The 21,106-nt window shown below is 41.4% G+C and overlaps 1 protein-coding gene across 2 annotated transcripts in view; it reads right to left on the bottom strand.

Moving 5' to 3' along the window:
* Window positions 1-909, bottom strand: part of TFAP2B (transcription factor AP-2 beta) — a 26,155-nt gene extending 25,246 nt beyond the window's left edge. For both annotated transcript variants that reach the window (XM_035895116.1, XM_009639630.2), the window contains exon 1: window positions 829-909. In XM_035895116.1, the coding sequence (XP_035751009.1) occupies window positions 829-909 (81 nt within the window). The remainder of the gene's footprint in view (window positions 1-828) is intronic.
* Between the last annotated feature and the right edge of the window lie 20,197 nt (window positions 910-21,106).

The raw sequence follows: 21,106 nt of genomic DNA, 5'->3' as shown, positions 1-21,106 counted from the left end.
AAATTAGGCAGGGTTCCGGGGTCTTTCCCTTTTGTTTTTTTTAAAAAAATTCCCCCCCCCCCCTCCTTTGCTCTGCTTTTTAAGCTGGAAAATAACGCGGCGGTCTGAATAAAGCGCACAACTTTTCGTGGCCGCGGACTATGCGGAGCCTTTGAATGTATTCGGGTGTGCGTACTCACAGACGTGCAAGAATGTATGTGCCGCTTCATTAATGCGAGCATATGTATTCGTACACATCTTATCTGTCGGTATATAGGCACAAAAAGTCGTAAAAAAATGTATCCGGTTGTGAAAACAAGAAAAAGAAAAAAACCAAAAATCCAAATTCAGGTTGAGCTTAGCTTGGAAGTGCAAAATAAAAAATAAAAGAAAGAAAGAAAAGAAAGAAACGTATCCAGTCCCTGAATACCAGATTGTGTTTCTCTTCTATTTTCAGCTTTTTTTTCCCCCTCGACATTTGTCCAAATTTAATCGAATTATATTTAATTCGAGGTCTAAACAATCAAACTCTTGCCTTTAAGTTGCCTCATTCCAACCCCCAGATCATTTCTTTGATGTTTTAAATCGCATCAAACAGCTTTTCCATGAAAAAAAAAAAGTTTAGGACTTGGCATGCTGAATACAAATATGCAAATAAATAAGCATTTAAGCATTTACTCTTGGTTTCCCGTCTCTATACTCGTGTGTGTTGGTGTATGCATCTCTGTATCTGCCTATATATGTATGCAGAGCTATATATGTATTATATAGTCATGCCTTTATCTCTATACTAGGTGTATATTTAAATATACATATACTCTCTTACTCATATGCATATTATATACTCACCTCGTAGATATCTTCATACTTGACATTTTCAACCAGTTTCCAGAGCATGATGGCAGGCTGTTCTCTAGGAGGTGAGTGCATTCATGTGAAGAGCAGATGTCTGGATTCTCAGTACTTCTCTGTCTGTAATGATCCATCTATAATTGGAAATGGGGGACAGACACCAAATCCGACGTTCCTCTTCCATCGCAACTTATATCTGTTGTCTGAAACAATAGGCTGCAGAAGTCTACCTCGGTCGGATAGTAAAAAACATTATCTGTTACATAGTTACATATATCTACAGACATATATGTGACTATATATATACATATACACACATATATAGACTGAGACTTATGTGCAGGCATATAAAGATATATACATACACGCAGCTGCACGTCCACAGATGTACATATACATGCACATATATCTCTGAACATACAACTTGTTCCATGTACAGACATATATAAATTGACACATTTATATATGTAAATTATATATACTCTTGCGTCTGTAGGCACATGTATACTACACGTTACATATGCATGGATACATATAAACCTGGTCAATTTATATGGGAGTGTATATAAATGCCTATTTGTATGTATGTTTATACACCTACACATATATACGTGGATGTACAGTGATTAAATATACCTATTAGATAGTGCATATACCCGCTATTTTAGTAGGTAGACAGATAGATAGATAGATAGATAGAAAGAATGAATTGAGAAATTAATGAATATTTTTTTCGATCCTATTTATATTAAAATAAAGAATAGGTTGTCTCTGCACTAGGCGATTCATCATTTACAATGAGATATTATGCTTTTCCCCACATGCAAGATGCTTTTATTTACATGTCCAGAAATTATCCTCTCATATGCAGTCAACCACCAAACCAGCGTCTCTCATCAGGCACATTCCAGCAAATCTAAAAGGAGCGAATTTAGATCAATAATTTTCATTTGAAAGCCTTACACTTCGGACTCGAGCTGTATATTTTATAACTTGAAAACACTTTCTCTGGAAAGAAAGAAGAAGAAGGGGGAAAAAAGGAGTTTAGCAAGCCCTGCTCTGCCCACATTTGAATAGCAGTTAGCTACTTTCTGAAAACGATTAAAAATAGAGTTGGATTTGTGCGTTTCCCGGGTAGCTCTCAGTTTGGAAGGGGAGAGGAGGAGTTGGACCGTTTGTAACCTTTTTTTTTTTTTTTTTTTTTTTTTTTTTTTCCCCCCAGGCAAACCTTCCTTCCCATTGTCCGGTTTTTTTGGTGGTGTTTTTTTTTTTCGTTTTTTTTTTTCTTTTTTTTTTTTTTTTAACACGTTGTACTGCAAAGAGGCGACCTATTCTGCAGGCGAGCAGAGCCCATCTCTGCCTTTGAAAGGAAACAATTGAGCTTTGCAGTGGGCTGGTGCACCAGGAGGGGAGGGAAAAAAGGGAAAAAAAAAAAAGCGAGACACAGAGGCAAAGCGACTGAGAGAAAGAAGGTGTTTCTAAATTCAAGGTCCTGTCTCTGGAAATTTCAAGCTCTGGCTATAAGGTTCCTACAAATCTTTGTTATTCTGCATGGGATCCTAGGGGAAAGTGCAGAGTGGCCTTTGTACTTTCAAAGGTCCTACAGGTAAAGACGCTTTTATATAAATGTTATCTCGAAACCGAGGAGAACTTCATCAGGAGACACTTCTGCTGGTGTTTGGTTGGCTGGTGGGAAGGGTGGGCTTTTCCTTTTTTCTTCGCTTTGGCCTGAAATTCAAGCAGAAAGTAGAAATTCATCCTCTTCTCCCTCAGCCTCTACAGCCTCCCCCGCCTCCCCTCCCCGTTTCAAAGTGTACATCTTCTAAAAACTCAACCCTCAAAAGGCAGGAGACAACTAACAGCCAGATATTATAGCAGAGGCTGGACAACCGTCTGGATGGAAGTTGTTAAAGCAGATATAAAGGGTTTGGATTTTTTTTTTTGGTTTTTTTTTCCCCTCTGCACAGCCACCGCTGCACAGAGGAGGAGGAGAAAAGGGCACATCTCTGAGTGGGTTGGACAGGCCATTCCCAGCCAAGCAATAGTGTAAAAAATAATAATAATAAAAAAAATATGCTTGAAGATGAGAAGGGGTGTATGCTGCTTGCATGTGGCTGTGTGAGATTCCAAGGCAGCCCCCCCCCCCCCTTCATCTGCTACATTTTTTTAGGGAATGCTCTCTATATAACTTCCTGGGGCACCAGAATTTTTGTTCAGTGTCGTTGGCTATACGCAGCCGGATTACAGCTACGTCCAAACTTGAACAGGAGAGTTCATGCAATGTTATCAATGAACTGCCGTGCTACCTGGGGGAGTGGAACACTTCAGTGACCAAGTCAGATATGGCGGGGGGGGGGGAAAAAAAAAAAAAAAAAAGAAGCTGGAAGAGATTTGACGACGGCTGGCTCTTTGCTAACAGAATGCCACAGACAGTGAATTCTTGTTTTCAAGTCCCACTGTTATTACATTTCGCTTGCACTTGCAAAACACGACAAACGTGTCTCAAGCGATCATTTAGGAAATCGAATTGAACGAAGGTTCTTCGCATTTTTTGGTGCGTGTTTCGCCGCCCCCCCGCCCCGGCAGCTCCCTTAAGCCTAAATTAGCGATTTCAAAGAGGAAGGCTTGCACCAAATCATACCCGAAATGCGCAGTAAAGCCCGGTCCCAAAATGCGAGACTCAGACTCAGAACTGACCATTACAAACTCTACTTCCAAACCTTAAAAAAAAAAAAAGAAAAAAAGGGGGGGAGGACAAAAGAGGATGAGGAAATTACTAAACTGTCCACTGCACAGGATTTCCAAACTGCTCCCACATCCAGCATCCTTTAAGTAGGGCTGATCTTCAGACCAATTACAGCTACAGCCAAAACTCATCTGCATCTGTTTTGCTTTCCAAACCAAGCTGTTTGATAGGCTGAACCTCCTGAAATAAAAGTCCACCAATCTATTAGACTTGCTGTATACAAAGACTGAGCAAATGTGTTACAGATACTGCATCTGAACATAGCTGGGAGTTCCAAACAGCCAAACATTTCCTCTGCTAGAAATGATGCTGCTATCAGTGTTTCCTCCGTTAGGCTAAAGCTGCAGCTTCTTATTTACACCGATTTTTTTTTTTTTTTTTCCTTAACAGACGGCTCAGCGTCTGAACCTCCACCTTAGAATAAATCTTTTATCCCCCCACTTTTAAATGCAGTGTGCAGCCTAGGTTAAATATCCAAATCATCCCAACGAATAGCCCTGGGAAGGAGAAGACCTGGAACACCCTGATGGCCACTTTGGTAAAAAGTCGGGGGGGAGGAAAAAAATCGATCTTAATTCAACAAGTTATGCTTTCATTTCATATGATGTTTCTAGTTTGTTGTTTTGTTTTGTTTTTTTTTTTAACTTTGCCTGCACCTAGTCAAGGTCCTGCTTCAGAAATGGACCCTCAGTCCTGCTCTGCCTTTTAAATCCAGCGTGGGTCTCTATAATAAAGTATATACCGCTCTATATCCAACTCCCAGCAAATCTCTATTGGCGGCTGGAGTTTGAAATAAATCAATTTATCTCAGCGCCCTCTGCTGCTGGCTGCGGGCTCTCCTGTAAAGGCAGGTTTCTTAGAGTTCCAACTGAAAAAACAGGGGGTTTTGGACGTGTTTGGGTACTTTTTCTTGCAGACTAGCTCTTTTTTTCCCTGACACTTCTCTTCCATATGTTCTCACATCTATTTCAGAATTTATGTTTTTTATTAAAAAGTTTCCTTGCAATTTAATTCGCAGGGGAGAAAAATCATTTAACATTGCAGATGTCTCAAAAAGTAGCTTAAAATTTACTGCCTGCTTATTCCCAGGTTTACAGAAATCATTGTTCTGGTGTGCACCTTTTCTTTGTGAATAATACCAAGACTCATCTCATCAAATAAATCCAACTTCTGGTATAGTTTGCTGGTAAATCTAATTTCCCTATTCCATTGGCAGACATAACCAGGGGTTTTTATAGAATCATAGAATGGTTTGGGTGGGAGGGGACCTTCAAAGACCATTCAGTCCAAACCCCCTGCAATGAGCAGGGACATCTTCAACTGGATCAGGCTGCTCAGAGCCCCGTCCAACCTGGCCTTGAATGTTTCCAGGGATGGGGCACCCACCACTGCTCTGGGCAGCCTGTGCCAGTGTTTCAGCACCCTCATTGTAAAAAATTTCTTCCATATATCTAGTCTGAATCTCCCCTCTTTCAGTTTAAAACCATTGCCCCTTGTCCTATCGGTATACGCCCTGCTAAAAACTGTATCCCCATCATTTTACATTTCCCTAAAATGACAAATGCTCATTCTTCGTGGATGGACATCACCAAACCCTCTCATTGCTGTCTGCTCTCTTAGATACCAGGAGCAGTTTATAGCAAGCCAGGAAAGCTCAGCCGCATGTGCTGAGCCCCCATGGACAGGCCCAAACAGTTTGCCACATGTAATAACCCTGGGAGGAAGACACTGTGGGCTTTCCCATCAGTGGTGACCTCCCTGAGGACACCCTTTGCCACAGCCCTTTTTGGGCTCTTCCCAAAGCCAGGATCAGGGTGAAGGAGTCACCCCTGGGCATCAGGACCCACCTCTCGCCACCCTGGGGTTGCCAACCCCCCCTATACCACTGCTTGTGGCCAGGGAGGAGAGGGCAGAGACAGTTACTCAAGCTGAAATGTGTCCCCTGAAAAGGGCTAAGAAACATCCTAATAACCATGCATAGGAGTAAGCAGGCTAGAAAGGGCTGGTGTGACCATTTCACCCATCAGTACTACCCATCTGTGAAAAGAAGGGATAGAAGTATCCTTCTGAAGGCTAGCTGAGTCTTCCCTGTGATTTTTGGCCTTTTTTACAGCAGAGAGTCAAAAAGCTCTGCACCCGACAGACTTAGTAGTGAACGATCAATCAAAGAGTCACAAACCAGAAACCCCACCAGCTGCCTCATTGCCTCTGTCTCTCTCCTGTGTTTAAGAACATGTTTATAATGATTTTTTTGAAAACTCAGGGAATTATTTGGACTCCTTTTTGCTAGTAAGACCAGAGCCCTGTCAGTAAATAACTCATAGTACATTTGAAGATATTTAGTCTGTTTTCAGGAAGGCATTTCTGCTGCCTTTGCTTTGGGGTTTCCTCTTTGTCTTTCCCCTCTGCATCTGGGTCTTTTGGGATGGTGAGGAGCTGCAAGGGATGAATGACAGCAAGGAATTTAGGACAATCAGAGACAACCCTATGGAATGCCAGTCCTTACCACAAGGAGACACTGAAGACACCCTTGGTAATTATTTCCAGCTGATAGAGAGGACACTTTGCTATTTATTTTTGGCAGCAACTGTAAAATCATCAAATGGCTGGAAAATTGCAGAGAGGGGGAAACTTAAAAGAAGAGAGTAGGTAGGTAGAGAAGAAATTTTAAAATGACATCTCAGCAATTTGGTATTTTGTTTTAGGATGGGTGTGTTCTCAAATATGGAGAAGCAGATAGGTACAAATTAAACAGCATGATACCAAACATCAAATTTTGTTTTGAGCTAGTAATAACAAATATCCACTCATAGCCAGTAAAGCCGTGCTCATACAGTCTGAAAGACAGTCAGTCACACTGAGCAGAACTCCATTCTCTATTTGGAGAAACAATTAAATTTCTGGATTTCATAGAGCCATAATATCATTTGGGTTGGAAAACACCTTTCAGACCATCGCGTCCAACCATTAACCTAACACTGCCAAATCCACCACTAAACCCTGTTCCTAAGTGCCACATGTACAAGTCTTTTAAATACCTCCAGGGATGGGGGCTCAACCTGGGCAACCTGTTCCAATGCTTGACAATCTTTTCAGTGAAGAATTTTTTCCTAATATCCCATCTAAACCTCTCCTGGTGCAACCTGAGGCTGTTTTGTCTCATCCTACTGCTTGTTACTTGGGAGAAGAGACCAATACCCACCTCACTACAGCCACCTTTCAGGCAGTTGTAAAGGGTGGTAAGGTCTCTCCTCAGCCTCCTCTTCTCCAGGCTGAACAACCCCAGTTACCCCAGCCATTCCTAATAAGACTTGTGCTCTAGACCCTTCAACAGCTTCATTGCTCTTCTTTGGACATGCTCCAGCCCCTCAGTGTCTTTCTTGTAGTGAGGGGCCTGAAAATGAATACAATGATTTGTCTAATCGTGATAAAGAATGAGATTCAATGTCACTCATCTATCTGTGACACTCACATGGCCACCAAGTCTTTGATAGCAGGAATCCCATCTTATGCTGCCCAGGATACAGTTGGGTTTCTGGACTGTGAGCACACATTGCTGGCTTGTGGCCAGTTTTTCCCAGTCTAGTTCTCCCAGGCCAAACCTTGCACAGCCTGTGGGCTATTTGCAAAAGTGAGCCCCTCCAAATGTTGCCTGTATTAATATACTGAGGACAACTCTGGTATGCAAGTTTAATTGTGTACCCTACTCATGTCTTGGTGTTTTATCCCTCTGTACTACTCATGTCTTGGTGTTTTATCCCTCTGTACTATCTGTTTTTCACAAGAAACCTGAGTACATGATGTCAACAAGGGCCTGGACCTTGAGGCAATGTGTTGGGATGCCTCACCAAGCACCTAGATGCAGCTTTGGCATCCCCTCTTTAGAACTGTTCTACAGATTTCAAACTCTCTGGAGCAGGAACGACAATCAGATCTCCCAGGTTAAGAATGAAGAGTGTTTCAGGCCTTTTATCTCACGCCACTATCTCTTAACATTTATTTTGATCCAATGTAGGTGCTCAACTTAAGACAAGGGTAGTGAACTTCAAAGAAGTGCTTGGCTCTCTAAGGCAGGGAGCACAAAGCTTTGCTCATCTCTTACTGTCCCTTCATATGACCTTGGATTGCTCCAGGTTGCTGGCTTGTGCCTCCTTGTCTTAGGACCCCAAACTCTTTGAACAGAAACCCTGAGTGCTAACTTCATGGCTTTCTGTGATTGACAGGAAAACCAGGAGTCAGGTTATGCAATGTTAAACCAAAGACTTTATTCCAGGTCGACCACTGGATGATTTATCCTTTGAAACACAAAGGGGAGTCTGGGGAGTCCCAAGGGCTGCTGTCACAGCTGCAGGGTTATCCTTCCTCTCCACATCCACCTTTGGAAAATGAATTAATCCTTTCTAAAACCTCTTCTTCCTAGAAGCCAAACAAAACACACAGAAAAGTTGCTGAACTTGTTTCCTTAAAAATGTTAAACTAAACATGTAAGGATATCTTTCAGTTTCCTCAGCTGGGATATGACATTTGGAACTGGCTTGTTCATCTGAATAAAGCATATACTTTTTATTTCTTGATTGTTCCCATTCCCAAACAAGAGCATCACAAGAGAATCACATTATCAAGGACAGGCAAACTGCAGTCATTAAAGGGAGGACTCAGTTTTATTGAATGTTTAATATGACAGAAAGTTAGGAGATCCATATTTATTCATTTAATTTAATGCAGCCATGTTTAAGCGGACACAAACTCTTTGTATGTGATATGACTGAAAAACAAGGTTTAAGTTATATTTATACAATGAAATACACTCTTCATCTTTTAGGACATAGCCTGTAGAGCCAATTATCTATGCTCAAGATACAGCATTTAAATTTCATGGCAGGAGAGAGTTAATCAGTTTTAAGGAAAGAGAAGAAAAATTAAGACCTGGCCTGTTATCTGATTCGAGAATATTTTTTTTCCTCCAGTATCACCCTCCCTCACTTTCTTTTGAATTCCTCCACTCTCTTAACTTGTTTTCTGGCAGTAGGCACTCACATAATATGACCATAGGCAATGCTTTAGGGAGTTAAAAAAATTCTGGGTACATGAAAGGAGACATAGCAAACTCAGCAAACTGTATCTATAGGGGAAATGTATTTCAGGTTCCCAAAATTGCTCATAATATATCCAGAGTCACACCATTCCCTGGATGCTCCCTTCAGTTTGCTCCTATACTTCACTGTGGCCATCAGGGACCTCAGTCCAAGTGATAGCGGCAGTCCTGAATTAAAATTCTCATTAACTGTTGTTTTAAGGGCGTTAAAGTCCCTTCCCTTCCCTTCCCTTCCCTTCCCTTCCCTTCCCTTCCCTTCCCTTCCCTTCCCACTCTCATTTCCTGTTGTTTCACGTCCGTTCCCGTCCCTTCCCTTCCCTTCCCTTCCCTTCCCTTCCCTTCCCTTCCCTTCCCTTCCCTCTAGGTTAATAAATAAAACAGTGACAAGGAACATTTCTGGACACTCCATTTTCCTATTGCTCAACAGTTCACAGGATCCTGGCATGGTTTTGGCCCATGTCAGCAATTTCAGGCAGCTCCCAGGCACAGTTTGGGGTTCAGCAAAGACCAGACACCATTCCCAGGAGGCAGATCAGATATGGACACCTTGGTTTAGAGACTGAGTTTAATAACACTGATGCAAGCTATTCTGTGCCCATTAGACTCATGGCACACACTTCAGATATAGTCTAAAAAATTAGGCACAAGCTTGTTTGAATTAGGTTAATGGCATCCTTGCTGCCTTCTGTGCAATATTCATTCTAGTGATAGAATATGATATTAATATTAATATAAACATACAGTTTAGAGTTGTAATCCTAAGGTAATTGTATATCATTGCTTTCATTATTATAAATGCACAAGCACAATAAAAATCAACATTTCCTGCCTAAAAGGCATAGGAATGAGCAAGTGTAAATGAATCATTTTAACAGCTCTGAAATTAAATATTTTGTTCTGCAGTATCAAAACAAGAAGGTTGAAACTTCAAATTTTAGCCTTCCTCTCAGCTCTGGTTTTGAAATGAACATCTAATGATTTGGGTTTGGCTACCAGCAGAGAACCTGTGTTGCAAAAACTTTCAAGCACCTGCACTTTGATAACCGATTTGTTCATGGAGTTTCAAAATACCTTCCTATAAATGTAATGACAGTATTCCTTAAAAAAAAAAAAGGGTCACAGAATCACTACTCCATTTTGCCAACATTGATCTTTGTTACTGAAGTTCAACAGGGTAATTTTTTGCTCCAACTAGATAATGAAAAGTTCCAACCCGCTTTTGTTTCAGGGGTCTTAGACTGGGTTTTATCACATGTGGAAATCACAAGAGCAGTTTCACAGTTCCCTGAATGACCAACCTTGTTTCAATTTTTTTTTTTTTTTAATCTCATAGAATCATAGAATTGTTTAGGTTGGAAAAGACCTTTAAGATCATCAAGTCCAACCGTTAACCTAACCCTGCCATCCCACCGCTAAACCATGTCCCTAAGCACCTCGTCTGCCCGGCTTTTAAATCCCTCCAGGGATGGGGATTCAACTCCTTCCCTGGGCAGCCCCTTCCAATGCTTGACAGCCCTTTCATTGAAAAAATTTTTCCTAATGTCCAACCTAAACCTGCCCTGGCACAACTTCAGACCATTCCCCCTCGTCCTATCGTTCATTACCAGGGAGCAGAGGCCGACCCCCACCTGGGTCCCCCCTCCTGTCAGGCAGTTGTAGAGGGCGATAAGGGCTCCCCTCAGCCTCCTCTTCTCCAGACTAAACAACCCCAGCTCCCTCAGCCACTCCTCTGATCAGTTATCTCTAATAACTAGGGTCGTTTTGAAGTTTATGATAAATCTGTTAGACTTCAGTGAAAACATAAACCAGAAATATCCTTTAAAACACATGGATTATAAAAGAAGAGACCATAGTGTAGTGGAGAGGAGACTGGAATTCAGGAGAACGGTTCCCTCTCCCAGCCCTACCTGTATTGCTCCCGTGTGTGTGACCTTGGTCCAGACCTGCTTCTTTACTGAAGCTCCTGGCTTGCCTTGCTCCCTTCTAATCATCAGTTCTTATCGTACAATTAATTAAAAGGAACCTGATCACATCCTAAAGGTGTGAACGCCAGGAAGATGCCTGGCTGACAAAAAAAATAAAAGGGATCACTGTTGCAGCAGGAAGAACAGCATTCAGCAAAGTTCCCCGTTGTGTCAAAACCCCTTATGCCATGTAGCAACTCTTGAGCAAATCAAGGGTGATGCCTGTTTGGCCAGATTCTCTCATTCCCTAGGGGTTTCCATTTGTACAGGCTCTTATTATGGAATTAGTGTGAAGTAGAGCAGCCAGTCTATCTTGTGTAAGTCATGAAAATAGCCACAGATAGAGAGGGAAGTGAGGGACAGTCACGGCTTCATGGAAACAAAAGCTGCAATTGCTCAGTGAATCTAACTCCTGCAGAACATGGGCCAGAAAACCTCCATGGATTAGCTGTTGAATGAGCTGCAGTGTGCCTTGCAGAAGAATTAATAATAATACTGTCTTGGTTTTACTTTTCAAGGCCATGGATGTAAAATCTTTGCCTACCGTAATGGATTGTTCCTTTCTTAATCACTATCTCTGATAAAGATACAAACCTGTTTTCCACTCTGGGTTTTGTTGAACTTGAATCTCAAACTAGTAAAATCATCTACTTGGGTATATCTGTTAACCCTTTTCAGTTCCCTGTATCACCTTGTTATTAAGATGAATAAATTATGCTTGTTGTTTCTTTCATTATATGGTAGATTCTTTTATACATCATAGAATCACAAAATCACAGAATGGTTGAAGCTGGAAGGGACCTCTGGAGGTCTTCTGGTCCATCTTCCCTGCTCAAGCAGGGCTACCTAGCGCTGGTTGCCCAGGACCATGTCCAGATAACTTTTGAATATCTCCAGGGAGGGAGACTCCTCAACCTTCCTGGGCAGCCTGTGGCAGTGCTCAGTCATCCTCACAATAAGAAAGTGTTTCCTGATGTTCAGAGGGAGCCTCCTGTGTTTCAGTTTGTGCCTGTGGCTTCTTGTCCTATCACTGGGCACCACTGAAAAGAGCCTGGCTCCATCCTCTTTGCACCCTCCCTTCAGGTATTTACATACATCGATAAAATCCCCCCAAGCCTTCTCTTCTCAAGGCTGAAGAGTCCCAACTCTCTCAGCCTTTCCCCATAAGAGGGATGCTCCAGATTCTTAATCATCTCAGTAGCCCACCACTGGACTCTCTCCAGTATGTCCATGTCCCTCTTGTACTGAGGTGCCCAGTACTGGACACAGTACTTGAGGTGTGGCCTCACCAGTGTTGAGTAGAGGAGAATGATCACCTCCCACCTGCTCCAACACTCCTTCTAATGCAGCCCAGGATACCATTTTATCACCTTTATGGAAGGGCACATTGTTGGCTTATGTTCAACTTGGTGCCCACCAGGACCCCTATGTCATTTTCTGCAACGCTTCAGCCAATGTTTTGGCATGACAGCAGTGATGCCACATCACTTCATTCAGTTCACCAACAGCTTTCTTGAAAGGGACATATCAGAAAGGAGCACAATATTCCACCTGCCATTGCTTCACCTCTGTGACAGATGCAACAGGGCCTTTATGAATAAGTACGTTACAACCTTTTGTTTATTTAGACACAAGACACTCTTGCCCTTCTGCCCTCAAGTTCAAGCTCATACTTAGCAGATTGTCACCTATGACCAACAATTCCCTTTCAGAGTCATTGCTTTCCAGAGCAGACTCCACCATCCCATAGGGAAAAGATATGTATTTTCTTCTTAGATATACAAATTAATTTTCCCTCTGTTAATAAGCTGTTTGCTGACATCCAGCTTGTTGAGCAATCCAGATCATGGTACAGTTTTCCCCTTCACTCCCTAAGAGAGATACCACTCTTAGGTGGGAAATTTGCCGAGCAAGGATGCTATTTTGACGTGATCCCCCTCGGGTGTTCAGCCTGGAGAAGAGAAGGCTGCGGGGAGACCTGATTACAGCTTTTCAGTACCTAAAGGGGGCCCGTAGGAAAGGTGGGGAAAATCTTTTTAGTAGGGCCAGCAGTGACAAGACAAGGGGTAATGGTTTTAAACTAAACCAGGGTAGGTTTAGACTGGATCTAAGGAAGAAATTCTTTACACTGAGGGTGGTGAAACACTGGAACAGGTTGCCCAGAGAGGTGGTGGAGGCCCCATCCCTGGAAACATTCAAGGCCAGGTTGGATGGGGCTCTGAGCAACCTGATCTGGTTAAAGGTGTCCCTGCTCCTGCAGGGGGGTTGGACTAGATGTTGCTGACATCCAGCTTGTTGAGCAATCCAGATCATGATTCTATGATTCTATTCATCATTTTTCCCACAGTCTTTCAGTCACTTACAAATGTTATCAGCAGTGATGTTATATGTTCTCACTGATGGGAATATAAACCCATGGCAGGGCAGGAACTGAAACCTGAAACTCTATTAGGAATTTACATATTTAGTCATTAGTCTCTCTTCTTCATCCATTTCAGGTTCAAATAGCTAGCTTTAGATCCATCTAATGCATTTAGTATTTTGTCTAATTGTTATAATTGTAATCAACAGCCCTGTGGTTGCGAGTTAAATGTGCTCTAGAAGTCAATCAAATTTGTAATCTCATTAAAAGGAAGAAAAACAAGTTCATTTGACAGCATCTATTTTCTGTAAACCCATATTGATTAGTATTAATTCTATTATCCTCCTTTAATTTTTTTATTAATTGAGTCCTCAGTCAGATAATTCATTAGTGGGAACAGAACTGGTGCCAGGCTGTTAAGCACCTAATTATGTGGATTTTTCTGCTCATATTTTTTAAATTTTAGCAAGAAATTATCTTCTATGCTTCACCAACTTATAAAAAAAGAAATATTTATTTTCCAGAGAGCTGATCATTTCTTTGAAAACTCCTCAAATTGTCATTTTCCAACATACTGAGCAACCACAGATGAAGTTTTTCCTTTGTTCTTATTCATAGCGCTTGTTATCTTCTTCTGAGACATTAGTAATAGTCCCTGGGAGAGACAGGTTACTTAACCTGCTGGTCTGGTTTGATACCGCTCTTACACTGGACTGATACATTTATAATCCATGTGTATAGACCAAGATCTGGACACACTTTTAAATTAAAATCTTACCTAACAAGCAGGACCTTTTTTTGTTATTCTCAAAGTTTTGTGAAGCTAGAAGTCAAATAAGACCAGTGGCTGTCCGTGATTTCAAATGGAGCACTGAAAACAATCAGGTTTTAGATAGCTCTAAGAAAAAAAATAATCACCTGAAGAAGACTGTGAAGCTTTTCCACTCCTTGTGCCACCATGTCCCCTCAAGAGGGTATAAAATCAGAACATCTGCTTACACTGATCTGACACATTCTCTGCAGAGCAAAAACTGAAATACAGAAAAAAAACCCTCATGAAAACTCTGTGCAGATAACACACACACGTGTCTAAAATTTAGTAGTGATACAAGTTGGAATTTGTAGATCAGTAGATCATGGACTCACATGAAACATGGTATTCCTCCTAAAAGCAGGCTGAATGCTGCTCTGCTGTGTAGTGGACATACAGCGAGGTTGCAGGACAGGATTTTTGGTGGGACAGGAGATGTTTGGGTATGGTCACTTGGGTTTCTGGGGGCTGAAGAGACCCCAGTTTTGCTGTCTTAATCATTTTTGAGAATGGGAATTTTGGGGAATCATGAAGGAATAGTAAAACAGTAAACAGCTTGAGTACCACCCTACAATCTCTACCAATCTCCCATGTTCTTATAATGCTAAAAGAGCTCCTGGCAAAGTTTTGGCTTGGACTAACTAGCGGTCTCCCAAGCATGGGGGAAAAAGGGGTAGCACATGTCAGAGACCTTTTCTATTGTGCAGTCTGGGTGCAACCACCTGTTTTGAAGGGAAAAAGTCTTCACATTTGTGAGGAGTACAAGAAGAAATCCTATAGAATAAGGGACAAAAATATTGCTAATAAACGGAGTTGTCTGGAATTAATCCTGGTCCTATTGAAGTCCATGGGGATTTTGTTATTGACCCAGGTAAAGGCTGCATAGGGTCATTAAGACAGTCCCAAGTTACTGAGTACTAGAAGTCAAGGATGTAGCGTGATATTGGAAAATAAAAGGAATTATCTCTCTTTTGGCGTGTTCTGTAACTAGATGAAAGTAAGAAAACAGGAGGTTCATTGAACGGGCATTTAGAAGAGAAAAAAGAAAGCCCATTGTTTCCCATTGTAAATAATAGACACATTTTATATCATTATCTTTAAATATTATTCAGCGAATCAGACTTTTGTTTCTCATCCAAGAATTATTAAAGTGCAACTAAGAAATCTTCATCTTTTTGGGATATAAACACATTGGTTGTAATCTTTATTATTATTATTATTATTATTATTATTATTATTATCAATCAGATAATCTTGCTTGACAATCATCATCATCACTTGAATAATATAGATGTTTAGTTTGTCTACGAGGTGGGACTCTTTTACCTTGATCTTGGGGTCATTCGGCAGCTACTGTAGGTGCAGCCTTTCACATGAACACCTTGGAGCCAGGGTACGTCCATCCCATCGAGGTTTCCTCTGATCCTGACAAGAATCTCTGAAATATGGGGCTGACAAATATGACATAGGACATACGGGAGATCCACATCAAAATTCTGTAACATTTATTTCAACATTATAAAATAAAAAGTTATGTGTAGCTTACTTCAAAACCTAATGAGTCATTGGCTTCTTTTGGCTTTGACTTCATATTTGGCCTTCATACTATATGGTTTTGGTTGACTGTTGTAGTGGCATTTTTGCCTGATCTAAATAATGTGCAGATATTTTATGGAAAGTTTTTAATGATCTTCCTCAGGGCAGGCTGTCTTTACTGCACTTTGCACCAAGTTTGAAATTATCTATGTGTCAGAAGTGACTGATAGGAGCTTTTTATGTAATGAAACATAATCAATTACCCTGAAGGAGCAGATAAGTGGCAAGAAGCTACTTATGAAAGCTGAGATCACAGACTCCTGAGAGACTCTATCCAGAAGACATTAATAGCAGCTGAGAGTGGATAGTCAGAATCCATCTCCTGCCATCCTAACTGAATGAGTACTGAGTAGAATCCAGCTAAAGTTTTGGCAGACGATTAATAAGAAAATGTGCACAGAGCTAAACATATGTACCAATAAATAGAGACCAAAATATCTTGACTGCCCCAAATGCTGGTTTTGTTGCCTGAAATCACTGAAAAGAGCATCTAAATCATCTGGTCCTGCTGCCTATGTGTCTTGCAGAAGACACATGGTATTCAAGACCAGGTTGTATGGGGCTCTGAGCAACCTGATCTGGTTAAAGATGTCCCTGCTCACTGCAGGAAGGGTTGGGCTAGATGATCTCTAAGGGTCCCTTCCTACCCAAAACATTCTATGACAGGGAACCCATCACTTCCTTGGTTATTTGGTGGAAACACCTTTTCAGCACAGGCTAGGGACCATGCCCTGTCTGGTTTGTGCCCAAAGTTTAATTGTATAGGTGTGGCCAGACCATGACTGTTGATCTCAGGACCAGAGATCAGTCCAAGCACTGTTTAGCAGCACTAATGAAAAAAAAAACAAACAACAACCAACCAACCAACAAAATGATTCAGAACATCATCTGTAACTGCTTGGTTTCCCACTGGTGTAGTTTTGCTATGAGCTTGTTGATTGTCACGAGGAATATTCTTCATGTGCGGATTCTTGCATGTGTCTATGAGACAACCATTTTTGAGATGATCTGACTCTTTCTTTCTCAAGACAGCAACTTTGAGTCTAGCTAAGCAGGTTAAAACCAGTCCAGAATCTGGAGCCGAGGCTGTAATGCCAGCTGACTAACTGCAGTTGAAAACATTGTCCAGTCTATTGGATGAATCGAACCTGTAAAACTGGAGAGCAGGAGGGACTACACATAAGGTTGCTACAACTCTTTCTTCAAGGGCACCAATTCAATTCTCAGCTGAACGATTAAATGCTTCTCTCATTTAATGTTAACTGAAGGTGACTTTAGTGTTTTATTTCTTTCCACTTAAAAGTTAGGTGTTTATTCAAGCTAGGCTTCCTCTACAGTCAATGGAAATGCTCTAAACCAGCAGCCTAAATACCTGACGTCTATGTCTAAAATCAGAGACCTGTGCAAAGCTGTGGTTTTGTTTAGGGTCCCAGTGAAAGGCAGATTAAAGAGAGTTCAAAAAAAATGCTGTAGTAACAACGATAAGCTGGCAAAGGTCGGTCACATCTCTCCCCTTCATTCTGCTCCAAAATGGCAAGACTGGATCCACGGAACCTTCTTCTGTTACCATGGTATACTTGGCTCATGAAGCTGGCAGGGAAGATTTTTTGTTTACTCAAAGCACTCAGTGCCACCACAAGCATTATATTCTTCCGATGCCGTTTTCAAAAGAGGTTTTGTCGCACAGCATTTCTACTTTCACTTTTAATTGATAGGAGTAAAGGGAGAGAAACTTCATCCTAATCCCTTTCAGTCTGAATCAAAATCATTATTTTGCTTTTTAAGCTGTTTTCCTGATACATCTTCCCCTAGTTCACTGTGCAACATTTTTTTTCTGGTGAATAAAGGGTTATTTGTTTGTCTTTCATCTTTATTTTCACATCATAGGCAATTTTCAAGGGAAAGTTTTCCCACTTATTTCCCAGATCCAAATTTGACAAATAAGGAGATAATATCTTGGCATACTTCCAGCAGTTTATTCCCAGAGCATCCAGTCCCACTAATATGCTCTCTACTGACCATTCCTAAGTTTCTGTGTAGTTTTATCACTGGCTTCACACTGTATATTAATTGGGGAAGGCTCAGTGCTTTGATAACTCCTTAATTTAGCTGGCCATGATGATGGCCCAGAGTGGTTCATTAATATTTGTGTTAAGTGCACTAATTAATAATAAAAAAAAAAACCAAACCCACATATGAAAACTAGATAGCTCTAGGTGATAACAGTAATGGCACTCATCCTCTTGCCATTACATGTCCAATCCAAGGCTTTAGATGCAGAAGCTGAGTTTCATAAGGTGATGAAGCTGTTTGTGCATGTGCCACCAGTACACTGGCTTGTATTGGCACAGGTACCAAGACAGAATTAGATGCAAGGCAGCTGCTCTTTTCAGTTTCAGGCATTTATGGACTAGAGCATCTATGGAATCGGAGGGAGGCTGGAAAATGTGACATATGTCCTTTCTGCAAAAGAACATACAGACTAGGCACGATACCTTATTTATATCAAAAGCTGTTAAGTCCCATGTGTGGTCAACTGAACTGAGCCCAAAGGGTTCACAGAATCACAGTCTAGTTGAGTTGGAAAGGGTGCCTCAACATCATTTAGTCCACCTACCCTGCCCAAAGCAGGGTCATCCTGAGCCCGTTGCTGAAGGCCATGTCTTGTCAGCCTCTGAGCATCTTCAAGGATGGAGACCTCACAATCTCTCTGGGCAACCTAGTCCAGAGTTCAAATAAATTCACAGTAAAGTACTTTATCTTGTATTTTAATGGAGTTTCTTGTATCTCAGTTTGTGCCCACCATCTCTTGTACTGGACGCTACTGAGCAGAGTCTGGTTCTGTCTTGTTTACTCCCCCATCAGGTATTTATATACACTGCGAAGGTGGATCCACAGGGATCTGTGGGAAGCCCACTCTCTTCTGGAGCAGCAGATGGACAGGGCGGGATAGATGGACCAGGCAGAATACTCTTGGGCTGCTGAAATGGCAGGACATGCCTATGTGTGGGCCACTGAATCAAAAGGGTACTACTACATGTGTAGACTGTATGTGTAGGCTGTACTGTACCTGTATGCTTGCTGAAAGATGATGTTTAGTACTATTTCAGGTTTCCTTGAATATCCAAGGTATACACAAGGAACTGACAGATACAGTGAAGCTATGAGAGACCTTGATCCTTCTGGAGAAGCGGTGGGAAGCCTGGCAGGATAGATGGGGCTGTCTAAAATGTCTTTTGATGCTTGTATGTGGGGGATTGAATCATGCCTCCAGTGTGTCTGTTGGCATAAAATGACAGAAAACTATGTCTTGATTGTCTTTGTGTGGGTCTGCCTAGTGTGCTAGATCCCAAATGAGCAGAAATCTGTCCCATGTTGTGCTGTAACCCTAGTAATCCTTTCTCCAGAAGCTTAACATTTTGAGTTGCTTCAGAAACTGCATTTACATACCACTGATTCAAATATTTTTCCACTAAAAAAACCCAACATAAACTCTGCCCAAAGCAGAATTCCCTTTCCATTAAGGCTTGAAGTTCATGTCTTGTTCAGGTCTTTTCTACAGGAAGGTGAATGTAAGGAACAGTTAAGAGGCCAGACATTTCACTAGATTTGGCTTTTGGTGCCTACCTAGAAAGTAAACTGTATTTTCCAGCAAAATATAAGTGAACACCCAGCCTCTCTATCATAAGTGGAAGTTGATCACATGGACAAATATCACCATATATACTTCATCAATTTTGCTAATTCTGGAAGTTCAGGACACTCAGAATTTTACAGATTTGGTGCCTTTTTTGCCCGGTTGCATACTTTGAATGCCAATTTGCACAAGCTCTCTATATGCAGTTTGCATTTAAAGTCTGATGGAGGTGGATTTTTTTTTCTCTATTACTTTTTCCTTTTCATCTCTTTGTATGTTGCAGTGTCTACAAATTACAGGCTACTTGTGCACATTGACTTGTATTTTAGCACTGCGCTTCTGCAAATCTCAGCAGGTTTGTCTTCTCTTTGTTTTAATAGAGTGAGTGGAAAATTTACATACCAAAGTGAAGAGAGATGGGAGAGGCAACCTCTCATGTGACTGTATTTAAAATACTGATGAATTTGTCACAGTTGTGTTTCCTCTGACTTTGGAGGAGAGCACATACAGAACTGATGAGAGGAATTCACCGTAGCACCTGGGAAATTGTAGTTCCCAGAAGATCAGAGGGGTAATATTAATTATTGAGAGTTCATTTGTTAGGGAACAGAGGTGGGGGTTGGATAAACCAAGTTGAAACATGTGGGAACTGCCTCCCAAACCATTTCGTTTTTCACCTGAAATCCTTCTGAAGTTTCTGCCATTGCAGCTTTGCCCTTGCTGTGTCATTGTCTAGAATGACTCATAAAGTAATTTCTGCAAACACTGAAGCAACACAGAAAGAAAGGTTGTCATCGGGTTCCCAAACAGTTTTGAAACTGAGTATGTCTAGGAAATTGCTTTAAAAAACCACATCTTTTAAATTTTTGTTCAGTAAAACTTTTCAGATCCATTTGCTTTGGAAAGTTTGGCTAAACGTCTGTCCTGGTTTAGGCTGGGATAGAGTTAGTTTTCTTCCTAGTAGCTGGCATAGCACTGTGTTTTGGATTTGGGATGAGAAGAATGTTGATAACTCACTGATGGTTTAGTTGTTGCTGGGTAGTGCTTAGACTGGTCAAGGACTGTTCATCTTTACATGCTCTGCCAGGAGCATAAGAAGTTGGGAGGGGACACAGCTGGGACAAATTGACCAAAGGGCTATTCCAGACCATATGATGTCACGCTTAGGATATAAAGCTGGGGGGATAAGAAGGAAGGGAGGGACATTTGGAGTGATGGCGTTTGTCTTCCCAAGTCACCATTACACGTCATGGAGCCCTGCTTTCCTGGGAATGGCTGAGCACCCACCTGCCTATGGGAAGTGGTGAATGAATTCCTTGGTTTTCTTTGCTGGCATGGGTGGCTTTTTCTTTGCACATTAAACTGTCTTTATCTCAACCCATGAGTTTTCTCACTTTTACTCTTCCGACTTCCGATTCTCTCCCCCATCCCACCATGGGGGAGTGAGTGAGCAGCTGGCGGGGACTGAGTTTCCAGCTGGGGTTAAAGCATGACAACATCTAAGATAGAATTGCTTCAAGTCATACCCAAAAGAGGATGCTATTTACATCTAAAGCCTTTTTTTTGATTCTTGTTGTTTCTGCTTGGGAACAGTCAAACCTTGTGTGGCAGCATGGGGATTAAAATCCGGAGTGGGAGTGTTGGCAATTAACCCAGACTCTTGGCTGAAGTAGGACTTGGAAATGAACTGCTGTAAGCTTTCAGGGAGAAGGTTAAAGAATTAGTTTGAAACTGTGGAGATGGGGATTTGATTTCTAGTATTGTCATGGCCTTTCTATGCAATGATGGGCAAGGCAATTCTGAGGACATACATCTCAATTTAGCCTGGTCATCTAAATATCCAGGGTTAGCCAGTTTGCTGCTTGTGTCCACTGTCAATGGATAGGGATTAGGATTCCTACCACTTTTCCTCTGTGGTCAACTGAGAGAGACTTATCTAATGCAAATCATCCCGACTAGCTTGGATTCCTGTTTTAGGACAGTACAAATTGCCTTGCATTATATCTTTCTCTTGAGATAACAAGCATTAAATCTGGTTAACAGCTTCTAGATGAGGTAACTACT

Source organism: Egretta garzetta, unplaced genomic scaffold (genome assembly GCF_000687185.1).
Source record: "Egretta garzetta isolate BGI_Z169 unplaced genomic scaffold, ASM68718v1 scaffold235, whole genome shotgun sequence".
In the NCBI taxonomy this organism is placed as follows: Eukaryota; Metazoa; Chordata; class Aves; order Pelecaniformes; family Ardeidae; genus Egretta; species Egretta garzetta.
The sequence above is the reverse complement of the archived record's forward strand: the minus strand, read 5'-3'. Positions and strand labels throughout refer to the sequence as shown.